A 22,469-nucleotide genomic window follows, 5' to 3' on the forward strand; every position below is an offset into this window, starting at 1 on the left:
ATAACAAGAGTTCAGTACATGGAAATGACATACAGTGAGTCTCAAACTCCATTGTTTCCTCCTTCTTATATAAATCTCATTTGTTTAAAAGACCTCCGAAGAACAGGCGAATCTCAACATAACACCGACTGTTACGTAACAGTCGGGGTGTACGCCCCCAATATTTGCATATGCCAGCCCATGATCCCAACATTATGAAAGGCATTAGACAAGGGCAGCCAGTATTAACGTCTGGATCTGTACAGGTGAATCAACAGACTAGGTAAGCAAGCAAGAACAATAGCGAAAAATGGCAGATGGAGCAATAATAACTGACATGATCCATGATATCATGATATTTTTAGTGATATTTGTAAATTGTCTTTCTAAATGTTTCGTTAGCATGTTGCTAATGTACTGTTAAATGTGGTTAAAGTTGCCATCGTTACTTACTGTATTCACGGAGACAAGAGCCGTCGCTATTTTCATTTTTAAACACTTGCATTCTGTATAATGCATAAACACAACTTCATTCTTTAAAAATCTCTCCAACAGTGTAGCATTAGCCGTTAGCCACAGAGCACAGCCTCAAATTCATTCAGAATAAAATGTAAACAATATAACAGTATACAATACTCACATAATCCGCCGCATGCATGCCGCATGCATGCCGCATGCATGACAAACACTTTGTAAAGATCCATTTGAGGGTTATATTAGCTGTGTAAACTTTGTTTATGCACTGTTCAAGGCAAGCGCGAGCTCCGTTGGCGTGGAGCAGGAGAATTAAAGGGCCAGTAGCCCTGAATCGGCTCATTTATAATGATTCCCCAAAATAGGCAGTTAAAAAAATGAATTTAAAAAAATCTATGGGGTATTTTGAGCTGAAACTTCACAGACACATTCAAGGAAACTTCAAGGGACACCTTAGACTTATATTACATCTTTTTTTTAAAAGTTCTAGGGCACCTTTAAGAGATGTTATGCAATACACCAATCTGTCTAGATATAAAATATACCCTGAAATTATATGATAAGCAGCACTATGAAAAAAATGTGAAAAAATGTTCAAAAGTAACATACAGTAGTTGACTGGACACATCACACACATTGTTAGCTCATACACATACACAGTCTCCTCTGACCCATAGAAGGTTAAAATAAGTAACACAGTTGAGAGAACTTTTGTGAACATGAGCAAAACAGCTGAAGTATTTAGATTTTAGAAATAAATTTCAAGCAAACTGAAACAAAGGCTGCGCAAAATATTTGTGTGAGATTATAATATTATAATATGCTTTCCTGTTAGTTGGAATATATTTCTGAAGAAATTTGTTAGAAAAAAAATAAAATGAACATCAATGGATGAATGGATGTACACTAAATGTGTGTGTGGGGTAGTGTAGGGCTTGTACAGTATAAAAACCATTACGCCTATGGAATGTCCCCACAGTTCACAAAAACAAAGTGGGTCTCATTCATGAAACATTCGTAAATATACGAGTACATATGTGAGTGATTTGCGCGTAAAGAGACCTTCCCGAAAACTCTTCTCCTGATTCACATCAGAAGTGATAGTCAAATGCGTGTGTGTTAATGAATTCAAATCAGTCGTAAATGGGACGCGCGTGCACGCTCATTCTCAATTACCATAAATCCCGCCCATTAAATCCGAATGACAACTATATATGGGCATCATATTATGACACCAAACGAAGGATTTTGGCCATTTTATAAGAAACAATTTCCATAACAATTAAGGGGCCATTAGTTTGCCCAGCCCTATTGAAATCAATTAATTAATTGGTTAAAGTGCTCCATTTGCATATTACTGGCTCTCACAATAAAAGTAAAAAGAAAAAACGTATGCAATTACTATATATAATATTTTTTCAAAATGCTGTGTAAATATGTACCTTATTAAGGTGAATTAAAATGCAGCCTTATTAATGAGCAAAACGTTCGGATGTTAAATGCACAATTTACGCGTGGCTGGGAGCAGGTGTAGATTTCTTTCGTACCAACTAACATTTGGAAAATACGAACATTTTAATGAATCCGAAAATTTACTCCAGAACCACTTTACACACGATTTACACAAAAATTCGTTCTGCTCGTGTTTCATGAATGAGACCCATTGTGTGTGTGTATGTGTGTGTGCAAAAAATGCACAAATATCACTGTTTCTAGAGAATGTTCCTGATACATTGTAATTGTGATTTTTATTTTGCTATTTTCAAGCTTCAGCATATGTTGTGTTAATCAGTGTGCAGCAGCGAAGGGTCTGTTTGTACTGGACACTTGGCAGAAAAGTTCTTCTCATGTTGGATTTATACCCAGTGATTCTAGTGTAGATGTTAGTGTGTTTCTTCTTTTACACATTCTCAGTATTTTCAGGTAAACTACAAAACACCTAACAGAGTGAGATGACACTTCATTTTTCAGGATGATGACATTTCAGTTTATCTCCCATTAGATTTCACTGTTTATATTATCTAATTGACTCTTCAAATGAACATTGTTCCTTGATTGTATTTATGTATGCATTTCACATATGCTGTTGTTTTCACACAATATGCTGTTTTGATATTTTACTCTTGCATTCTAAAATGTATTTACTCGTTGCTTTATGTAAAAGCTTCTCAGAGTACTTCAGTACTGTTTCTCACAAAAGTTTTGCGTTCCCCCGAGAAACTTTTGCGTTTGCTTGTAAAGAACTCAAAAGTGTTGCGAGCAAACACAAGGTTTCTCTAGGGAACGCAAACATTTTGTGAGAGAACGCAAAAGAATTTGTTTCTCCCATATCATATTATTTCCATCACCATGTCCCTTTAGGGGCTCCATAGATTTGTGTGTTGGTTTTATTTCAGAGCTTCAAATGGCCATCTGATTGACATTATACAAACAACAGGAAATGACAGCATCATAACTAACTTTAATCTATGGATATTTCAACAATGTAATCATAAAAAAAACTACATAAATTATAGTTTGTTTGAATGCTTTTAATTTTAGTTAAATTTAGTCAAATTGTCATTGCATGACTTGAGGATGATGTAGCTTCTAAAGTGATTTTATGGGGATTAACTGACTGATGTGAAGTGGCTATGTGAATTGGGAGATGGTTTGTTAGTATGGCAACCAGCAGTTTAAGGCACAGCAGCATTATCTGTAATATCAACAAACAAACCAATGAGCCTTGACCCTGGTTTGTGTGTTCCTGTTAATGCGCTTGAGGGCAATATTCATAAAGGTAATCGAAACACATCTGTTAAACTGAATGAAAATGGTGCCTAAAGCTGCCCCAGTGTTTGTTCAATGGTTTAGAAATGTTTGCTCAAATTGCCCCGTAGCCGGTACCAGCTTGTTTGCAAAATGAATGAACAATGCTTCAACTGCTCAAACCTGGGAGAGATGATCATATACGGTCCTCACCATCAGTGTCAGCATGAAACTTAAAAATTTTAGAAGAAATGTGTCTTCTTCAGAGGTTCGAGGCATATGTCTTTTAATTGTCATTTTCACTAATGCCATCTCAACTATTTCCTGTTAATAAATTTTAAAATGCAACTTATTTCTGTAATGGCAAAGTTGAATTATCTTTTCAAATACTCTTTATCTCATTGATATATTTTTTGTTTCCTGTCATCTCTTCTTAGTGATGCTTTGACAGTTTGAAGGGCTTCTTGAGACCTGCGCCACTGCCATGGCGGTGCGCTCTGACCTGTTGGGTACGGCTCAGCCGGCGTTTGAGTCCTGGCCTGCAGGTGGTGGCAGTCCTATGGAAGAGCTGGACGTCAGGAGTTTCCTGGGCTCACTGATGGAGGAGAACAGCACAGCAGAGAGATGTTATCGCTCTCACTCCCGCAGCAGCGTCCTGCAGGGCCTACCCTTTGGAGGAGTCCCCACTGTCCTCGCCATCAACGTCGTTCTGTGGCTGGTACAACATCCCTGCTAACATATTTAAAACATTCTGCAGCTGCAACTGAATGACATTTAATGTCAAGTGCATCTTATGTACTTTCTTGTGATTTAATGATATGTACTTCTAATTTTCAAGAGAATTTGAACCTCAGAGTTTGAACCCTAATGAACCCCAGTGCCTTGGTGAAGAACAAGTTTGTTTGTTTTTTTCATGCAAAAAGAAAAATACATTTTGCATAAAATTTAGTTCTAAAATCCTCTAAACCCCCCTCCCCCATATTCACCCTCATATTTCACTGTATTTTCATAATAAAAATGACAATAATAATAATCAGTGTTTATATTTACATTATAAGTAACGCAAGTTATGTAATCAGATTACTTTTCCCCAAGTAACGCATGCATTACTTTTAAATTTACAACAAAAGTGTAAAAATGTCTGAGTTACTTTTTCAAATAAGTAACAGAAGTTACTTTGCCAAAAATGTAACTTTTTTTTTTTTTTTTTGTTAAAAAACAAACAAGCATCCCAGCCAAGATGACAAAAAATAACGCAAAAGTAACAATACAATATTTTCCTTAAAAAGTAACTAAGTAACACAATTCGTAACTTTTTAGGGAGTATCGCGATATTGTGCCATTACTTTTAAAAGTAACTTTCCCCAACATTAATAATAATCACACATACAGTGGGTACGGAAAGTATTCAGACCTCCTTCAATTTTTCACTCTTTGTTATATTGCAGCCATTTGCTAAAATCATTTAAGTTCATTTTTTTCCTCATTAATGTACACACAGCACCCCATATTGACAGAAAAACACAGAATTGTTGACATTTTTGCAGATTTATTAAAAAAGACAAACTGAAATATCACATGGTCCTAAGTATTCAGACCCTTTGCGCAGTATTTAGTAGAAGCACCCTTTTGTTCTAATACAGCCATGAGTCTTTTTGGGAAAGATGCAACAAGTTTTTCACACCTGGATTTGGGGATCCTCTGCCATTCCTCCTTGCAGATCCTCTCCAGTTCTGTCAGGTTGGATGGTAAACGTTGGTGGACAGCCATTTTTAGGTCTCTCCAGAGATGCTCAATTGGGTTTAAGTCAGGGCTCTGGCTGGGCCATTCAAGAACAGTCACAGAGTTGTTGTGAAGCCACTCCTTCGTTATTTTAGCTGTGTGCTTAGGGTCATTGTCTTGTTGGAAGGGCTTCTATGATATTAGACTGTGTAGCCTATAATAAAAGATAATGAATTTCAAACCTGAACCAAACATATTTTTATTCAAAGAACAACAGTCTGTCATTACTCTTTAGTCTGCCACAAAAAAACAACATTAAAATCATGAACTCAAATGTCATTGTGAAAAAAACAAAAAAAACAATGACTGTTGTAAGTAACAGTGCGTAAATCAGAAATTTCTGTACAGCCTAACGCTAATAATCTTAAACGAAAATAACGAAATAATTTTGTAGTGAAGTATTTTTTTGTACACAGTGCCGCGAACAATCAATCACTCCTTTACGCGTGCATCACACTGTCCTCCTCATGGCTGCAGCAATTTACGCTCTCTTCATCAAGGCTTAAAACAAAAAGGGCATGCATAGGCCATCTAAATTCACGCCTAGCTGCCTACGGTATTTTTTTAGAAGATGCTGCAGCCAATGAGCAGCCGGCGGGGGCTGGTTGCAGGACGACTCAACCTCCACAGACAGTTTTTAATGTTTATCAGACAATAACTACTCAAGATTTTGCTTTAGTATAATTTTCGGGACAACAGTTTAGATTTCGGGACTGTCCCGAATTTTTCGGGACGTCTGGTCACCCTACCCCCGATAGCTCAGTTTGGCCGGACGGCCAGCTCTAGGAAGGGTTCTGGTCGTCCCAAACGTCTTCCATTTAAGGATTATGGAGACCACTGTGCTCTTAGGAACCTTAAGTGCAGCAGAAATTGTTTTGTAACCTTGGCCAGATCTGTGCCTTGCCACAATTCTGTCTCTGAGACAGTTCCTTTGACCTCATGATTCTCATTTGCTCTGACATGCACTGTGAGCTGTAATGTCTTATATAGACAGGTGTGTGGCTTTCCTAATCAAGTCCAATCAGTATAATCAAACACAGCTGGACTCAAATGAAGGTGTAGAACCATCTCAAGGATGATCAGAAGAAATGGACAGCACCTGAGTTAAATATATGAGTGTCACAGCAAAGGGTCTGAATACTTAGGACCATGTGATATTTCAGTTTTTCTTTTTTAATAAATCTGCAAAATTGTCAACAATTCTGTGTTTTTCTATCAATATGGGGTGCTGTGTGTACATTAATGAGGAAAAAAATGAACTTAAATGATTTTATCAAATGGCTGCAATATAACAAAGAGTGAAAAATTTAAGGGGGTCTGAATACTTTCCGTACCCACTGTAACTTAAATGAATAATTATGTATACTTTATATTCATATTATTTTAATTAAGAAATATTGGATTATTTTCATTAATAAGAAAGAACTTGGGAGGGGAATGTGTAAAAAAGACAATGTCAATGTAAAAAGTCCTAATGTCTAAATTAGTTTGATTTTAGGGTGAAATATGACCCAGATTCTTTCCCATGTCATTCTCCCAAATCTATAAAATAAAAAAGTTAACACCCTTTTTATTTTGAAGAAAAGCATACCTACCACATATTCAAGTCAAGAATATTATGTAATGTTACTGAATCAATCTAAATGCATTGATTTATACCACCAAAACTACATTATATAGGTTAAATCAGGTAGAATTAGCTCTTCAAAGTAACACTTTTTGCAGTGTTTATACTGTTTATGTCTGTAGATTCTAAATATCAAACGTTCGGGGTCGGTATGTGTTGCAACAGTTAACAGGCAGCTTAAAATTTCTGTGGAAAAGTATGAAGTGTTGAAATTTCAGGATTCTTTGATAAATAGAAAGTTCAAAGAATAGCATTTAATTGCAATTAAATTTTTGTGTCAGTGTAAAATTGTTTACTCTTTTGATCAATTCAATGCATCTTTGCTGAATATTGATTTATGTAAAAAAAAAAAAAAAGCGTACTGACACCAAACTTTAAACAGAAGTATATATACATTTGAGCAAATCGTTTATGATTAAATTATAAACAGCGGGAGTGTTTTTTGCAGTTTCATTTTGGTGACGCTATAGTGGGGATGAAATGACACTCTTTACCTCTGAGTTTAGAATAAGTTGATAACCAGCAACCTAGGAAGCTAAAAAGAGACTTGTAGCTTCCCAGTAGTCAGCGTTTTCGGTTGTCTTTTCATTGACTGTTCCTTCCGGAGTCATTATGAACACAAGTGTGCATGCAGACCGCACTGCCTGTTAGTTTCCAAGACAACCACTCACCTCATCTCTCTCCGGCCAAAGAAACGGCTAATTATTACTGCTGCCCAGGGGTCTAGTGAGTGCCAGGGTTTACTTACACAAATAGTTCTTATTCTGTTTTTATACACACATTTAAATTGGCACTATGTCTTCTGGGTATATTCTGGAATATTTCTGTCACATCTTTTTAAAATGCATGAGCATCAGATCAAGTTATTGTTCACTGTGCATGTAATTTACTAACAGTTTTAATTTAGGTCACTCTAGAAATCAGTATGCTGATATCACTGAGGTTTGGTGTATTTTATTGTAGTTCCTGCTTCTAGTCTTCTCCTGTTTGAGGAAGGCAGCTTGGGACTACGGCCGCCTGGCTCTTCTTATGGAAAATGACAGGTATCATCTCATAACTGTTGACTGTTTGCAGAATGCATTAAGATGTAAATAATTGAACATCTGTGTGTGGTGGTTGAGTGAACTGAATGCTTAGCAGGTCAGCGTGAGATCCTGGCGCCACCTGCTGGTTACACAGGACATAGTTAGTTTGATCATTATATTATTTGGTATAATATTATTATTATTATTATGCAGTTTATTTATAGGCACCTTACATGACACTCAAAGACCCCTAACATACATAATAACACAACATTAATTAACAAATGATCCTCAGACTGGATACAAATACATAAAAGCCTGCCTAGAAAAATGAGTCTTAAAAGGTTAGTTCACCCAAAAATGAAAATTCTGTCATTTATTACTCACCCTCATGCCGTTCCACACCCGTAAAACCTTCGTTAATCTTCGGAACACAAATTAAGATATTTTAGTTGAAATCCGATGACTCCGTGAGGCCTCCGTAGGGAGCAATGACACTTCCTCTCTCAAGATCCATAAAGGTACTAAAAACATATTTAAATCGGTTCATGTGAGTACAGTGGTTCAATATTAATATTATAAAGCGACGAGAATATTTTTGGAGCGCCAAAAAACAAAAAACAAAATAACGACTTATTTAGTGATGGCCGATTTCAAAACACTGATTCAGGAAGATTCGGAGCATAAATGAAATGGGTGTATCGAATCATGATTCAGATCGCATGTCAAACTGCCAACGGCTGAAATCACGTGACTTTGGCGCTCTGAACAGCAGATTTGATACACTGATTCATTTGTGCTCCGAATCTTCCTGAAGCAGTGGCTGTGTCCGAAAACTGGAAAATGCTGCCTTCTGAGGACACATTTCAAGGTAGAAAGGCATCAAGGCACGTCCGAATCCAATGTTAGCTTCACTTCCTGTCTCATGAGATACCTTCATCTGATCGATTTTTGAAGGAAGCATAGATGTATCCTTAGCTGCCTTTGATATCCCACAATCCTGTGCTTTCCATTCTGTGACAGTTGAGCTAGAAAAATAAAGATGGCGTCCGAAAGTTGCGTTTGCTGCTTAGTTTGTGTATAAATGTACGATTTTGATCAACATATTTCAAATTTGATATTATTTCTATCGAGAAATTACTACTGTAGTAATTAAATATTTGTTTAGTTCTCACCAAAGCTCGCGCTATATTGCTGTAGATCATTAAACTGCCTCAGAAGTCTGTCCGAAATCAATTTCGTGAGGTACCTTCATGCACAAATGCTGCCGTACGCCTACAAGTCATTCTCTTATAAGAAACTTGTTTTGGCGCTCCAAAAATATTCTCGTCACTTTATAATATTAATATTGAACCACTGTACTCACATGAACTGATTTAAATATATTTTTAGTACCTTTATGGATCTTGAGAGAGGAAGTGTCATTGCTCCCTATGGAGGCCTCACGGAGCCATCGGATTTCAAGTAAAATATCTTAATTTGTGTTCCGAAGATGAACGAAGGTCTTACAGGTGTGGAACGGCATGAGGGTAAGTAATAAATAACAGAATTTTCATTTTTGGGTGAACTAACCCTTTAAGATGAGTTTTAAAAACAAGAAGACTTTCACTATTTCACACATCCTGTGTAAGCAAGTTCCATAAATAGGGAGCTGCATGACTTACATAGTACATAGAAGTTGTGCGAGTTCGAGAGAAAACAAGAGTGAGTGCATAAGACAGTCTTAAGGTACGAGTAGGGATGTAGATGTGAAGAAGGTCAAATAAGTATGAAGGAGCAAGATTATTGAGTGCCTTGTAAGTAAGGAGTAGGATTTTAAAATCAATACGGTATTTAACCGGGATGCAAGTGCAAGTGTTGCAGTATAGGAGAGTAATATGTAGGTAAAATAGGTAAAGTTGGGTGTCATTGACATAGCAATGAAATTTAATCTCAAATTTCCTAAAAATATTACCAAGAAGTAGAAGATAAATAATAAATAATAGAGGACCCAAGATGGAGCCCTGTGGAACACCAGTAGTGACATAAGAAGGATTTGATCGGAACTGCTTCAGCTGTGCAAATTGAGTATGACCTCTTAGATAAGATCAGAAACAAGTCAGGTGGTACCAATGATTCCAATAATCTAAACAGAATGCTGTGCGAAATGGTTATATAGATAAAAGTCCTGAGTCCAATAACTAATATTAGTTAAGATCTCTAATATGTTCACATATATTAATATATTCGTGATATGATATGTAATATATTCTAATAAGTATATTATATATACAATGTACATGATGTTTATATTGTCATTTTCTCTTTGCGTACCATTGAATTTTTGTTCATATTTTTGAGAAACCTGTTATAAACATTTCAGCTCACACACACAGTGTCCCTATGGGAGAAGTGGGTGGAATTGGATCATAAGTCTAAAGGTTCATGTAGTTCTGTCGAGGCAGTGTTGCTTTATTCTGCATCAGCATATAGCATTAAAGTCTTTGTTTATGTGAATGTGCCGGTGATTTTCAGTGTGTATATTTGCAAAGCATTGCATCAGCCCACAGAGAAAGCACCGGCCCTCACAGCAATAATATTTTTACATTTATGCATACTAGAATTTCACCTGATGCTTTTCTGATGATAGACTTGTGGGTGGAAATGTTTGAACTGTTCTGATCTTGAGGCTAATTATACTTGAGTAATTTTGGAACAGGCATTGAGATGGGACTTCTCAAAAAAAAAAAAAAAACCTGTCACTGACTGACATGATAATATAGAAGTTACATAATTGTTACATGAGAAGTTTTCAGAGGGGTTATATCTCAGTTCCCTTTCAGTCGGTCACGTTCGACGTACGTCAGTAGTGACCGACGAATTGGGATATCGCTTAGAGAGCCCTATCAGCTTCGTGTGAACTAAAACAAGCCAATGGAATTGGCGTGCGATATTTGCATAATGCGCACCGCCCCCGACAGGTGTATATAAATAGGAAGCGGATGCAATCGCACTCTGTCTTTCGCTTCGGAGCCATACACTGGTGTCCTGCTTTAGAAGACTCTTTTTCTTCAAAACTAAAACTGCCTCAGAAGAGGATTGACAGCGAGCTGTTTGTGTTGGTTGAGAAGGCACTTCAGCGAGGTCGCGAGCTTCCGAGGAGCCGAGCTATAAGCTCTCAACTGCTGTTTTAACAGCAACACCCTAAGAGTGTGTGTGTGTGTTGCGATCTCGGTGTGCTTCAGGGAGTGGTGTACCTGAGCACATCGCGTCACTCCCTGTGTGCTTCAGCACGAGTGAGCTGACCCTTCCCCTTCTAAAAGAGCTTTACAGACGAACCCTGACAGTATGTCATTTCGTCTGTGCGTTACTGGGTGCGGTCGTTCCCTGGTCCCTGCTGATGGGCACAATCGCTGCATCTCGTGTTTGGGCGTTCAGCACGCTGAAGCAGCTTTTGTGGATGGTTCATGTTCCGATTGCGGGAATATGACTATCGCGGTGCTGAGGTCTAGGCTCTCCTTCCTGAAGTCTCAGGAAGCGGGGGCCCCCTCCCCTATGCCCCGTTCGACCGTTTTTTCCGGCCCCGGTCGGAATGACGGTTCGGCGGTGTATAGGAAGGGCGACCTGAGGATTACGGTCAGGGCTTCCCCGCCGAGCGGAAACGCTCCGCGGGCCCCTGCCGCCTCATCAGCACCGCAACCCATTGTGCCACCGTTGGTTTCCGCTGGGCCCTCTACGGACTGTCCAGCCGTTACCTTTGGTGCGTCTGCGGCGGAGCAGATGTCGATCTCTGCATCGGAAGGTGAGCCAGAGTCCTCGGGGGAGGAAGATCCGGACGCGCTGCCGCCCTTCGGGACGGTAGCGTTCCCCGAGTCGGATCCCGAGTTGACGGCTGTGCTTTCCCGGGCCGCCTTGTGTGTCGGGCTCGAGTGGAACCCTCCACCCTGCCCCGGCCCATCTCGGTTGGATGATTGGTACTTGGGGGGGGGGTCGCGCTGGTCAGGTCCAGCGTCCCGCCCCAATGCCATTCTTCCCGGAAGTGCACGATGAGGTGACCAGGTCTTGGCAAACACCCTATAGTGTTCGTGCGAGGCCCGGTCCCTCGTCCGCCTTCTCATCCCTGGACGGCGGGGAAGCCAGGGGGTACGCGAGGATCCCGCCAATCGAGCGGTCCGTTGCGATGCAGCTGTGTCCAACGGCCACTGGCTGGCGTGGTGAGCCGCGCCTCCCGTCCCGGGCCTGTAAGTTCTCAGCCGGTCTGACTGAGAAGGCTTACAGCTCCTGTGGGCAGGCTGCCTCCGCCCTGCACGCGATGGCCCTTTTGCAGGTTTACCAGGCAAAAGCGCTGTCGGAGATGCCCCAGGAAGGGCCTGACCAACAACTGCTTGGGGAGCTGCGCGCTGCCACTGACCTTGCCCTCCGGGCGACGAAGGTGACAGCATGCGCTGTTGGTCACGCGATGTCTACCCTGGTAGTCCAGCAACGCCATCTCTGGCTGACCCTGGCGGACATGCGGGAGGCCGACAAACAACGGTTCCTGAATTCCCCCGTGTCCCCGGTCTGCCTTTTCGGCGACGCAGTGGAGAGCTTCGCCCAACAGTTCTCCGCTGCACAGAAGCAGGCCGAGGCCATCAAACATGTCATGCCACGGCGGTCCGCTGCTGCCTCCACCCAGCCGCCCGTGGCTCAGCCTCAGCCTGCTCGTCGCCGAGGGCGCCCACCTGCGTCGTCCTCCACCCCTGCTAAGTCGGCAAAGCAGCAGCCTACACCAGCCAGACAGCAGGGTGCCGGTCGCGGACGCGGTGCCCAGCCCGTCTCAGCCAAGCCAGGTGGCAAACGAAAGAAGAAGTCACGGCCCTGAGACGGGCAACCTGGAGGGGAAGGTTCTTGCTCTTCGGGAGAGTTTTCCACCTTCTCTCCCACCCCCGGAGGAGGGCCGGGGGGAATTTGTGATGTCTGTCCATCTACCGCCGCTGGCTCCCCGGAGTCCAGCAGTACCCACTTTTTCACAAAAAGAGCAGTTTCCTCAAACTCCAGGTCACAACAGGGTGCGTCTGCCAGTGTGCCAGGCCCCGCCTCGCCGCTCGCAGCCCCCTCCCATTCCGCCAGCAGGGGGCAGTGTGATGGTGCAGGCCGCGTCCCGTGCGCCGTCTCCCCCACGCACTGCTGCCTCGCAGAGTCCGACCTCACTCCGGGCCGCTCCCATGCCGTCCGAGTCGGGTCCCACTCTGCCTTGCTGCCCCACCCCCGGTGCGTCTGTGGTGCCTTTGGTCCCGCTGGCTCGGAGTCTGGAGGCGTGGATCACGCTTCCCAGCCCGTCCCGCTGGCTCATTCGCACTATCAGACTCGGCTATGCGATTCAGTTCGCCCCGGCGTCCCCCGGTTTTCAGGGGTGTCCACTTCACTCAAGTGTCGTTGGACAGTGCACCTGTTCTCCGGGCGGAGATTGCTGTCCTACTGGCGAAGGATGCAATCGAGCCGGTCCCTCCAGCCGATATGAAGTCGGGGTTCTACAGCCCCTACTTCATTGTACCGAAAAAGGGCGGTGGGCTACGGCCAATCCTGGATCTGCGCGTCCTGAACCGGTATCTTCACAGGATGCCGTTCAAGATGCTCACGCAGAAGCGCATTTTCGAATGCGTCCGTCCCCGGGATTGGTTTGCAGCAATCGACCTGAAGGACGCGTACTTTCATGTCTCGATTCTGTCTCGACACAGACCCTTCCTGCGGTTTGCGTTCGAGGGTCGGGCATATCAGTACAAAGTCCTACCCTTCGGGCTGGCCCTGTCACCCCGCGTCTTTACGAAGGTTGCGGAGGCGGCCATTGTTCCTCTCAAGGAACAGGGCGTTCGTATTCTCAACTATCTCGACGACTGGCTGATCCTGGCCAGCTCGCGAGAGCAGTTGTGCGAACACAGGGTCATGGTTCTAGCTCACCTCAGCCGGTTGGGTCTTCGGGTCAACTGGGAAAAGAGCAAACTCGCCCCCGGGCAGAGGATCTCTTATCTCGGTCTAGAGCTAGACTCGGTCGCACGGACTGCACGTCTCACCGAGGCGCGCGTCCAGTCGATGTTGAACTGCCTGAGCTCGCTCAAGCGCAGGACAGCGGCCCCACTGAAAGATTTTCAGAGGCTCCTGGGGCATATGGCATCTGCAGCCGCGGTCACGCCGCTCGGATTGCTCCATATGAGGCCGCTTCAACATTGGCTCCGCGGCCGGGTCCCGAGATGGGCGTGGCAGCGCGGCACGCTCCGTGTCCCCGTGACACCGACCTGCCGTCGCACCCTTGTCCGGTGGTCGGACCCTTCGTTCCTGCGGGCCGGAGTACCCCTCGAACAAGTGTCCAGGCATGCTGTGGTCTCCACAGATGCCTCTGCCACGGGATGGGGGGCCACGTACAACGGGCATGCAGTGGCGGGCCTTTGGACGGGGCCTCAGCTGCATTGGCATATCAATTGCCTCGAGTTGCTAGCAGTACGTCTTGCTCTGGCCCGCTTCAAGGAGCTGCTGTCAGACAAGCACGTACTGGTCCGCTCGGACAGCACTGCGGGGAGCAGGTTCTGTTAGTGGCTCCGTACTGGCCCACTCGGACCTGGTTCTCGGACCTCATCCTCCTCGCGACAGCCCCTCCCTGGCCGATCCCTCTGAGGAAGGACCTCCTGACTCAGAGACGGGGCACCCTGTGGCACCCGCGTCCCGATCTGTGGAACCTCCACGTGTGGTCCCTGGACGGGATGCGGAGGTTCTGAGTGATCTCCCGCAAGCGGTCGTAGACACCATCACTTCCGCTAGAGCTCCTTCCACTAGGAGTCTCTACGCGCTGAAGTGGAACCTGTTCGTCGAATGGTGCGCCTCTCGCCGAGAGGACCCCCGATCATGCTCGGTCAGATCTGTGCTTTCCTTCCTGCAAGAAGGGTTGGAGCGAAGGCTGTCTCCCTCCACCCTGAAGGTGTATGTTGCCGCTATCGCTGCACATCACCACGCAGTTGAGGGTAAGTCCCTGGGGAAACACGATCTGATCGTCAGGTTCCTGAGGGGGGCAAGGAGACTGAATCCTCCTCGCCCTTCCTCCGTACCCTCTTGGGATCTGACCCTGGTTCTCACAGCTCTCCGGGGTCATCCCTTTGAGCCCTTGCGATCAGTCGACCTGAAAGTAATGTCTCTGAAAACTGTCCTTCTGGTCGCATTGGCTTCCCTTAAGAGGGTAGGGGACCTGCATGCGTTTTCGGTCGACGAAGCGTGCCTAGAGTTCGGGCCCGGTGATTCTCACATCATCCTGAGACCCCGGCCTGGATACGTGCCCAAGGTTCCTACCACTCCCTTCAGAGATCAGGTAGTGAACCTGCAAGCGCTGCCCTCGGAGGAGGCAGACCCAGCCCTAGCTTTGCTCTGTCCTGTCCGCGCTCTGCGTGTGTACGTGGACAGAACGCGAAGCTTCAGGACCTCAGATCAGCTCTTTGTCTGTTACGGAGGCCAGCAGAAGGGAAAGGCTGTCTCCAAGCAGAGGATGGCCCACTGGATAGTGGATGCCATCGCCTTGGCGTATGAATCCCAGGGCGTGCCTTGCCCGCTCGGGTTGAGAGCCCACTCCACCAGAGGGGTGGCCTCCTCCTGGGCGCTGGCTCATGGCGCCTCGCTGACAGATATCTGTAGAGCTGCGGGCTGGGCGACACCTAACACGTTCGCTAGGTTTTATAGCCTATGTGTAGAGCCGGTATCTTCACGTGTACTCGCATCCACTAGTCGGTAGACGTGTTGTACCCGCTCTAAGTGTCGGCTTGCAATGCCATTCCCGCCTCTGGCCGGATACGTGCATACTTTCACTCCAGTCGTGTTCCCCGCTTGGCGAACCCTGTCGAGTTCCTCCGCCTCCCCCTTCGGCTCGGACATTGCGGAGATGTCTGATGCCAGGCCTACATCCGTCGCTGACGCTGTCTGTTGGCTGGGGTCCATATGTCGTGACTCCTCTACGTGAGCGGTCCCATATGTGTAATCATCCACAGTCTAAAACTCCCTACGGCGAGTCTGTGTCTTTCCCTTAGCAGAGCCAGCTCTGCTGTCACCTGTCAGATGAGTCTCCCCCTACCCAGGTGGAGCCATCCCAGGGACTCCATATGCGTACTGCCCCCCGGGCCAGTCCATATGTGTATTCTCCACGTAAACTCCTCCCCCATTGGGTAGGTAGTGGCCTCCGCAGCGGCCCCTACGGGTTCGCTTCCCCAGTGTAGTCTAGTTTACTTAGTGGGTATTAGGTAAAACAGCAGTAAACTCCTCGGCGTAAGCTCGCCCCCTTCTCCGCTCCTCCGGTGCTATGGGCGGTTAGAGCTTGCGTTGAGCACTGGAAGGGGTTTCGTAACTGTGGCGCTTTAGTTGGGATCCCAATTCGTCGGTCACTACTGACGTACGTCGAACGTGACTGACTGAAAGGGAACGTCTCGGTTACGTATGTAACCCTCGTTCCCTGAAGGAGGGAACGGAGACGTACGTCCCGTCGCCACAGTTTCTGTACCCTCGCTGTAGTGCGGACACCAGCTGTCTCCTCAGCGAAAAACAGAGTGCGATTGCATCCGCTTCCTATTTATATACACCTGTCGGGGGCGGTGCGCATTATGCAAATATCGCACGCCAATTCCATTGGCTTGTTTTAGTTCACACGAAGCTGATAGGGCTCTCTAAGCGATATCCCAATTCGTCGGTCACTACTGACGTACATCTCCGTTCCCTCCTTCACGAGGGATTACATACGTAACCGAGACGTTTTTCAGTCAAACGTTTAGTTAATGCTTGTTTTATCTGTGGTTGTCAGAGACTTCTCTCTTCAACACCATATTGGTAACACTTTACAGTAAGGTTCCATTTGCGAACATTAGTTAACATGAACTAACAATGAAAAAGACTTCTAAAGCATTTATTAATTTTAGTTAATGTTGATTTCAACATTTATTATTACAATATTCAAATCAAAAGTTGTATCTGTTAATATTTTTTCATGGACATGAACTAACAAATTAACATTTATATTGGTAATACTTTATTTTAGTGTCTTTTTTACACATATTACATGTACTTGCTATAGTAATAGCAGTAAATTATGCATAATCACATGCAACTAATCCCAAACCAAACCCTAACCCCTTCCCTATAGTATTTACATGTTGTTAATTGATATTACTTAGTATATAAATGTATAATTACACTGTAACTAAAACACCTTAAAATAAATTGACCATTTTAAATTGTCGTTCCACACCCGTAAGACCTTCGTTCATCAACACAAATTAAGATATTTTTGATCAAATCTGATGACTCAGTGAGGCCTGCATTGCCAGCAAGATCATTTCCTTTTTCAATGCCCAGAAAGCTACTAAAGACATATTAAAAACAGTTCATGTGACCACAGTGAAAAAAAAAAAAAAAAGACTTTATTAAGACTCTAAGCAGTGTTTTTTACTGTAATATTTTGTAAGAAACAAAATATACCCATCTTGAAAAATAAGTAAAAATGTGATAACTGGTCCCGGTTATATATATAATTCTACACAGGAATAATATTTCAGAATTTCTTACAGTATATGAGGTTTTCTTAAGTCTATTTTGTGAAAATAAAAATATTACCTGTTCATTTTATTGTTTGTCTTTGTTCTGTAGCTTGACATCACTATTCTATGGAGAACAAAGCGAGAAGGAGAAAACCCCATCAGAATCCAGTCCATCAGACTCAGAGACCAAGGACACGGTGAGAATCTTTTGTAAAAGAAAGTACAAAGAGACCAAAAAAAAAACCATCACACACATTTAAGAAATGTTTGATCAGGATCTCCGCTTGAATTTACAAAATTGGGCAGTGCAAAGGCCCTCTCGCATCACAATCACAAGGCCTGCATGTCATTATTGATGCCAACCCTACATAGAAATTAGTAAAAACATGAGTAAAAACATTTTTTAAAGGGATCATGACATGAGAAATCTGTATTTATTTAATCAAGCTCCAAAAATGGCTCATTTTGATATTGTGGGATCACTATTGTCTTCATGTTGATGCAAATTTACAACTGCTGATACGTAAAGACATAAAGAGGCACAAATAAAGTTCAATCTGTCGACGTGGATTAGTCAGCCGCTGTTACGAAGCGTCGCCCCAGAGCTGATGTCATATAAAATAACCTGTGCACTTAGACGTTATTTTCTTTTATGCACATTATCTGTCCATTTATGTTCTGACCTCACTCTGTCTCCTTGTGTTTTATATGCAATGACAGTTCAAGACATCACAGCCACGTTAAAGATATTGCATGCATTTGCATGACTTTTCCCACTTGTTACGCTATCCGTGTTCACTTAAAGAACAAATGATTCTGACAGATGCTTAGCTAGCCAGACGTGCTCTTTTTTTATATGCCAGACCTTTTTATGACACCGTTGTCTTCCCTCCCTCTCTTTATAGGGCTTCTGTTCCTGGCTCAGATCTTTGTACCACATGAAGTAAGTGTGCAAGAAGTGGTGATATCATCAACTGGCATCCTGTTTGCTCATGTTATATCTCATTAAGAAGGGAAAACACAGGGTGAAGGTGGACCGGGCACTTAACCAGCACTGGATACGTTCAAAAGACTTTCAGAACCGTAAACCAGCTGCTAGTCTGTCTCCACGGATGTTATTTGGATAAGTTGGATGGCATGTTGGTGCCATATTTAGCTGGTTCCTTTAAAAGCTTCTTGATCTCTCTGGAGACCAAGAGGCCTTGCTGAGAGCTTCCTCGCGCTGTGTGAGGCGAGGCTGAAGGGGCGTGTGTGTGTATGTGTTTTTGTGTGTATGAGGTCTCCTTGTAATCATAATATCCCTCAACGCCCTCTTGTATTTGTGTGGTCTTTTAAAAAGACAGCTACACATATGTATATTGTTGAGCGAAGCCAATAATTCATTGAAAACACACTGAAAACTTTCACAAAGACTGTATTTGTCATTTCAGTTCAACTAGTAGTGTTCATGAGTTATGTGTCCACAAACTGAATATATGAAGTGCATTTCTAATGTATTTTTGTATAAATTAATGTATGGGATAAAAAAATGTCATGATGTCATTCACTCTCATACTGATTCAATGTAAGTTGCTTTGGATGAACATGTTTGCCTAATGAAAAAAAAAATGCAAATGTAAATATTTTTTAAAGAATCGTTTTTTTTGTCCTCATTATTCCCGCAGGGATGAGGAGATCCGCAGTAAATGTGGCATTGATGCAGTCACATACCTGTCTTTCCAGCGCCACATCATCCTGCTCATGATGGTGGTGTGTTTGCTGTCGCTCACCATCATCTTGCCCGTCAACCTCTCCGGGAACCTACTCGGTACCTCCACCAGACCCTTAAATGCTTGGTTTCTATTTGCTCTAGTAGTGCTCAGGATTCATGACAACAGACACAACATGTTTCGTATCCAGGAAAAGGCAGTATACTTGAAAAAAGCATTATACCAACATTACATCTTAATTCATCAGTGTGCATGCACCTAAAACAGAGTCTTTAGAATAATATCATGAATTAGTTTTGACAGATTGTTAGTGTTAGGGTTTCTTTCTCAGATAGAATTTGGCTCGGGTGACCTGAAATGACACTAAATGCATGATGGCATGCTCTGAAATTGATCTAAAGTACATTCTAAAAGGAAAATAAAATTTAAAGATTAAGTATGCAATTTTGTCAATGTTAAAATACTTCCTCAAAACTTTTAAGACATTCATAATATGTTCATTTCCAGAGTGTAAAAAAAAAAAAAAAAAAAAAAACAGATCCGTGGAGGTTTTAAAACATTAACTATGTTTGGAATGGAGAAAAACTTTTCTGCACTAGTACTTAAAAAAACGAAGACAGCTTGTGCAGTTTTTTTTATACATAAATTTACTTGTACGTAAAAATACTTATTCACGATACAGCACTAGCTTTGAGTAGCTTATTGCTTTTATAAAATGGTTACCATACAATACAAATATTAAAGCCAAAAATATGTATTTTTGCAACTTTGATGAAGTAAACTTTCACTAAAAGCCTTCCTTCCGCCAGAAAAAATAGTCCCTGACTGTGAACAGCAACAGAAGTTACATTGTTACGGCATTAGATGGCGGCAAAGACTGTCTTTATGAGTGTGTCGGTCAGTAGTGAAGACTTTTACATTGAAAAGACTGAATTGTTGTGAACACGGAACAAGACGCAACTGACAAATGCTTTGACTAGCGCTGTCAGTCACGGGAAAACCCCTTAACTGTTAAAAGGACAGGATAATACATCGGACATTTAAACAGATTTTTTATTATGAACATAGGACTGACCTGAAGGAAAATGCTAAATCTGAATGCAGGTAATAAACTCGCTCACTCGATCTTTTTCTCACAATAATCTTCTACATAATACAGTAAGCTTCAATGAAGAGAACATACAGTTTACTTTGCTAAGAGTGGTTGCTAAGGGTGTTGTGTAGTGATACACAGAACCATTGGGTGAAGCGGTCATAGCCGTGTTTTATCGTGAATAAAAACACAGCTATTGACGATCAGAATCACGGACAGGAACTAACCATTATATATACAGTACAGTCCAAAAGTTTGGAACCACTAAGATTTTTAATGTTTTTAAAAGAAGTTTCGTCTGCTCACCAAGGCTACATTTATTTAATTAAAAATACAGTAAAAAACAGTAATATTGTGAAATATTATTACAATTTAAAATAACTGTTTTCTATTTGAATATATTTCACAAAGTAATTTATTCCTGTGATGGCAAAGCTGAATTTTCAGCATCATTACTCCAGTCTTCAGTGTCACATGATCCTTCAGAAATTATTCTAATATGCTGATCTGCTGCTCAAGAAACATTTAATGTGTACAATTTTACAAAATATTTGTGTACAATATTTTTTTCAGGATTATTTGATGAATAGAAAGTTCAAAAGAACAGTGTTTATCTGAAATCTAATCTTTTGTAACATTATAAATGTCTTTACTGCCACTTTTGACTGATTTAATGCATCCTTGCTGAATAAAAGTATTCATTTCTTTAATTTCTTTTCAAAAAAATAAAAATTCTTACTGACCCCAAACTTTTGAACGGTAGTGTATAATGCTACAGAAGCTTTGTATTTCAGATAAATGCTGTTCTTTTGAACTTTCTATTCATCAAGGAATCCTGAAAAAAAAGTACACAACTGTTTTCAACATTGAAAATAATCATAAATGTTTATTGAGCAGCAAATCAGCATATTAGAATGATTTCTGAAGGATCATGTGACACTGAAGACTGGAGTAACGATGCTGAAAATTCAGCTTTGCATCACAGGAATAAATTACTTTGTCAAATATATTTAAATAGTACACAGTTATTTTAAATTGTAATAATATTTCACAATATTACTGTTTTTTACTGTATTTTTAATTAAATAAATGTAGCCTTGGTGAGCAGACTAAACTTCTTTTAAAAACATTAAAAATCTTAGTGGTTCCAAACTTTTGGACTGTACTGTATATATATGTATGTATGTATATATATATACATACATATACTGAAGAAAAAAATAGTAAAGAATGCATTAAATTGATCAAAAGTGACAGTATTTAAGACATTTTTAATGTCACAACATATTTCTATTTCAAATAAATGCTGTTCTTTTGCACTTTCTATTTATCAAAGAATCCTCAAATTCGGTTTACCCAAAAATATTAATCAGCAACTGTTTTTAACATTGATATTAACATTGATATTAATAATAATTAATGTTCATTGAGAATGATTTCTGAAGGATCATGTGACACTGAAGGATACCGATTCCGTGTGGGCCTGCCAATGAATGACTTTAGAAAAGGCCTGGGAAAACTCTTGAAGATGTAGAAAGTCTCGGTCTTAACCCTCTATTAGTGGACATGTGTAAAAGCATAATTCAGACCACCCTACAGTGTTTGAAGATGGTTGGGTGGCACGATAGAGGGTTAGAAGAGCCAAGTTAAACATGGGAAAGGCCTTGACTGTCCATGCCACAAGAAGAACATTGTGAAAAGCCACCAGCTTTACCTCTTGTTGTTCTCAGACCTGCAATAATCTTTTCATGCGACCTCGGTGGCAGAAGTTTACTGTGGCCTTCTAAAAGCGTTAAATGTGGATGTGTGGTAGACCAGTTTGCGGTGCAGCTTTGGGGCCGGCTGGTTAGAATAGGGTGGGGGTTTTGATGCTGACTGTCATCTCTATGCAACAATTTGACACTGTATTTGTGAAATAAACCAGCACATTCACAAATTTGTCATAGCAACCAAACCCAAAGCATAATGATTTGGGTGCAGAGGGTTTTTTATTTCACATTCACAGGCCTCAAATTACTTTCAGAGTTTTATTTTTGACACTGGTATGTGAGAAGAGCATGAAATGTTTACACAACTTGTTTAATTCCTTTGCTTTTCAGGAGATAATCCACAGAATTTCGGCCGAACAACAGTGGTTAATGTCCCTGCACAGTGAGTTTGGTCATTATGATAGATGTACACCTGAAAAGCATTACCTTGCTGTGTATGTATATTTATGAAGTTGTTGGCATGATATGAATAATTCTCTTTTTCTTGCTTTAGGAACACATTTCTGTGGTTGCACAGTATCTTTGCTCTGCTGTATTTTATGATCACCGTACTGAGCATGGCCCATCACTCCTCACAACTGGAATACAGAGAGGATGAGAAGGTCAGTGAACAGCTGTATTGTGTGCATTTCTGTTCCATAAGTGCCACCGTGCTTTCAAGGCAAGTGAGTGAAAAAATCAAAAATGGTTCAGGAATGGTTTGAGGAGCACAACAACTAGTTGACCTCCAAATTCCCCAGATCTC

At 42.1% G+C, this 22,469-nt stretch overlaps 1 protein-coding gene across 1 annotated transcript in view; it reads left to right on the top strand.

Annotated features, from left to right (window-relative positions):
* The window catches only part of tmem63c (transmembrane protein 63C), a 68,716-nt gene that overhangs the window by 20,525 nt on the left and 25,722 nt on the right, over positions 1–22,469 (top strand). Inside the window, exons 2-8 of the mRNA XM_048191703.1 lie at positions 3,639–3,919; positions 7,574–7,653; positions 17,263–17,350; positions 18,059–18,096; positions 18,818–18,960; positions 22,055–22,106; positions 22,218–22,326. Coding sequence (XP_048047660.1) covers positions 3,686–3,919; positions 7,574–7,653; positions 17,263–17,350; positions 18,059–18,096; positions 18,818–18,960; positions 22,055–22,106; positions 22,218–22,326 — 744 coding nt within the window. The 5' untranslated portion in view covers positions 3,639–3,685. The remainder of the gene's footprint in view (positions 1–3,638; positions 3,920–7,573; positions 7,654–17,262; positions 17,351–18,058; positions 18,097–18,817; positions 18,961–22,054; positions 22,107–22,217; positions 22,327–22,469) is intronic.

The sequence above is a fragment of the Megalobrama amblycephala genome, linkage group LG5 (genome assembly GCF_018812025.1).
Source record: "Megalobrama amblycephala isolate DHTTF-2021 linkage group LG5, ASM1881202v1, whole genome shotgun sequence".
NCBI lineage: Eukaryota > Metazoa > Chordata > Actinopteri > Cypriniformes > Xenocyprididae > Megalobrama > Megalobrama amblycephala.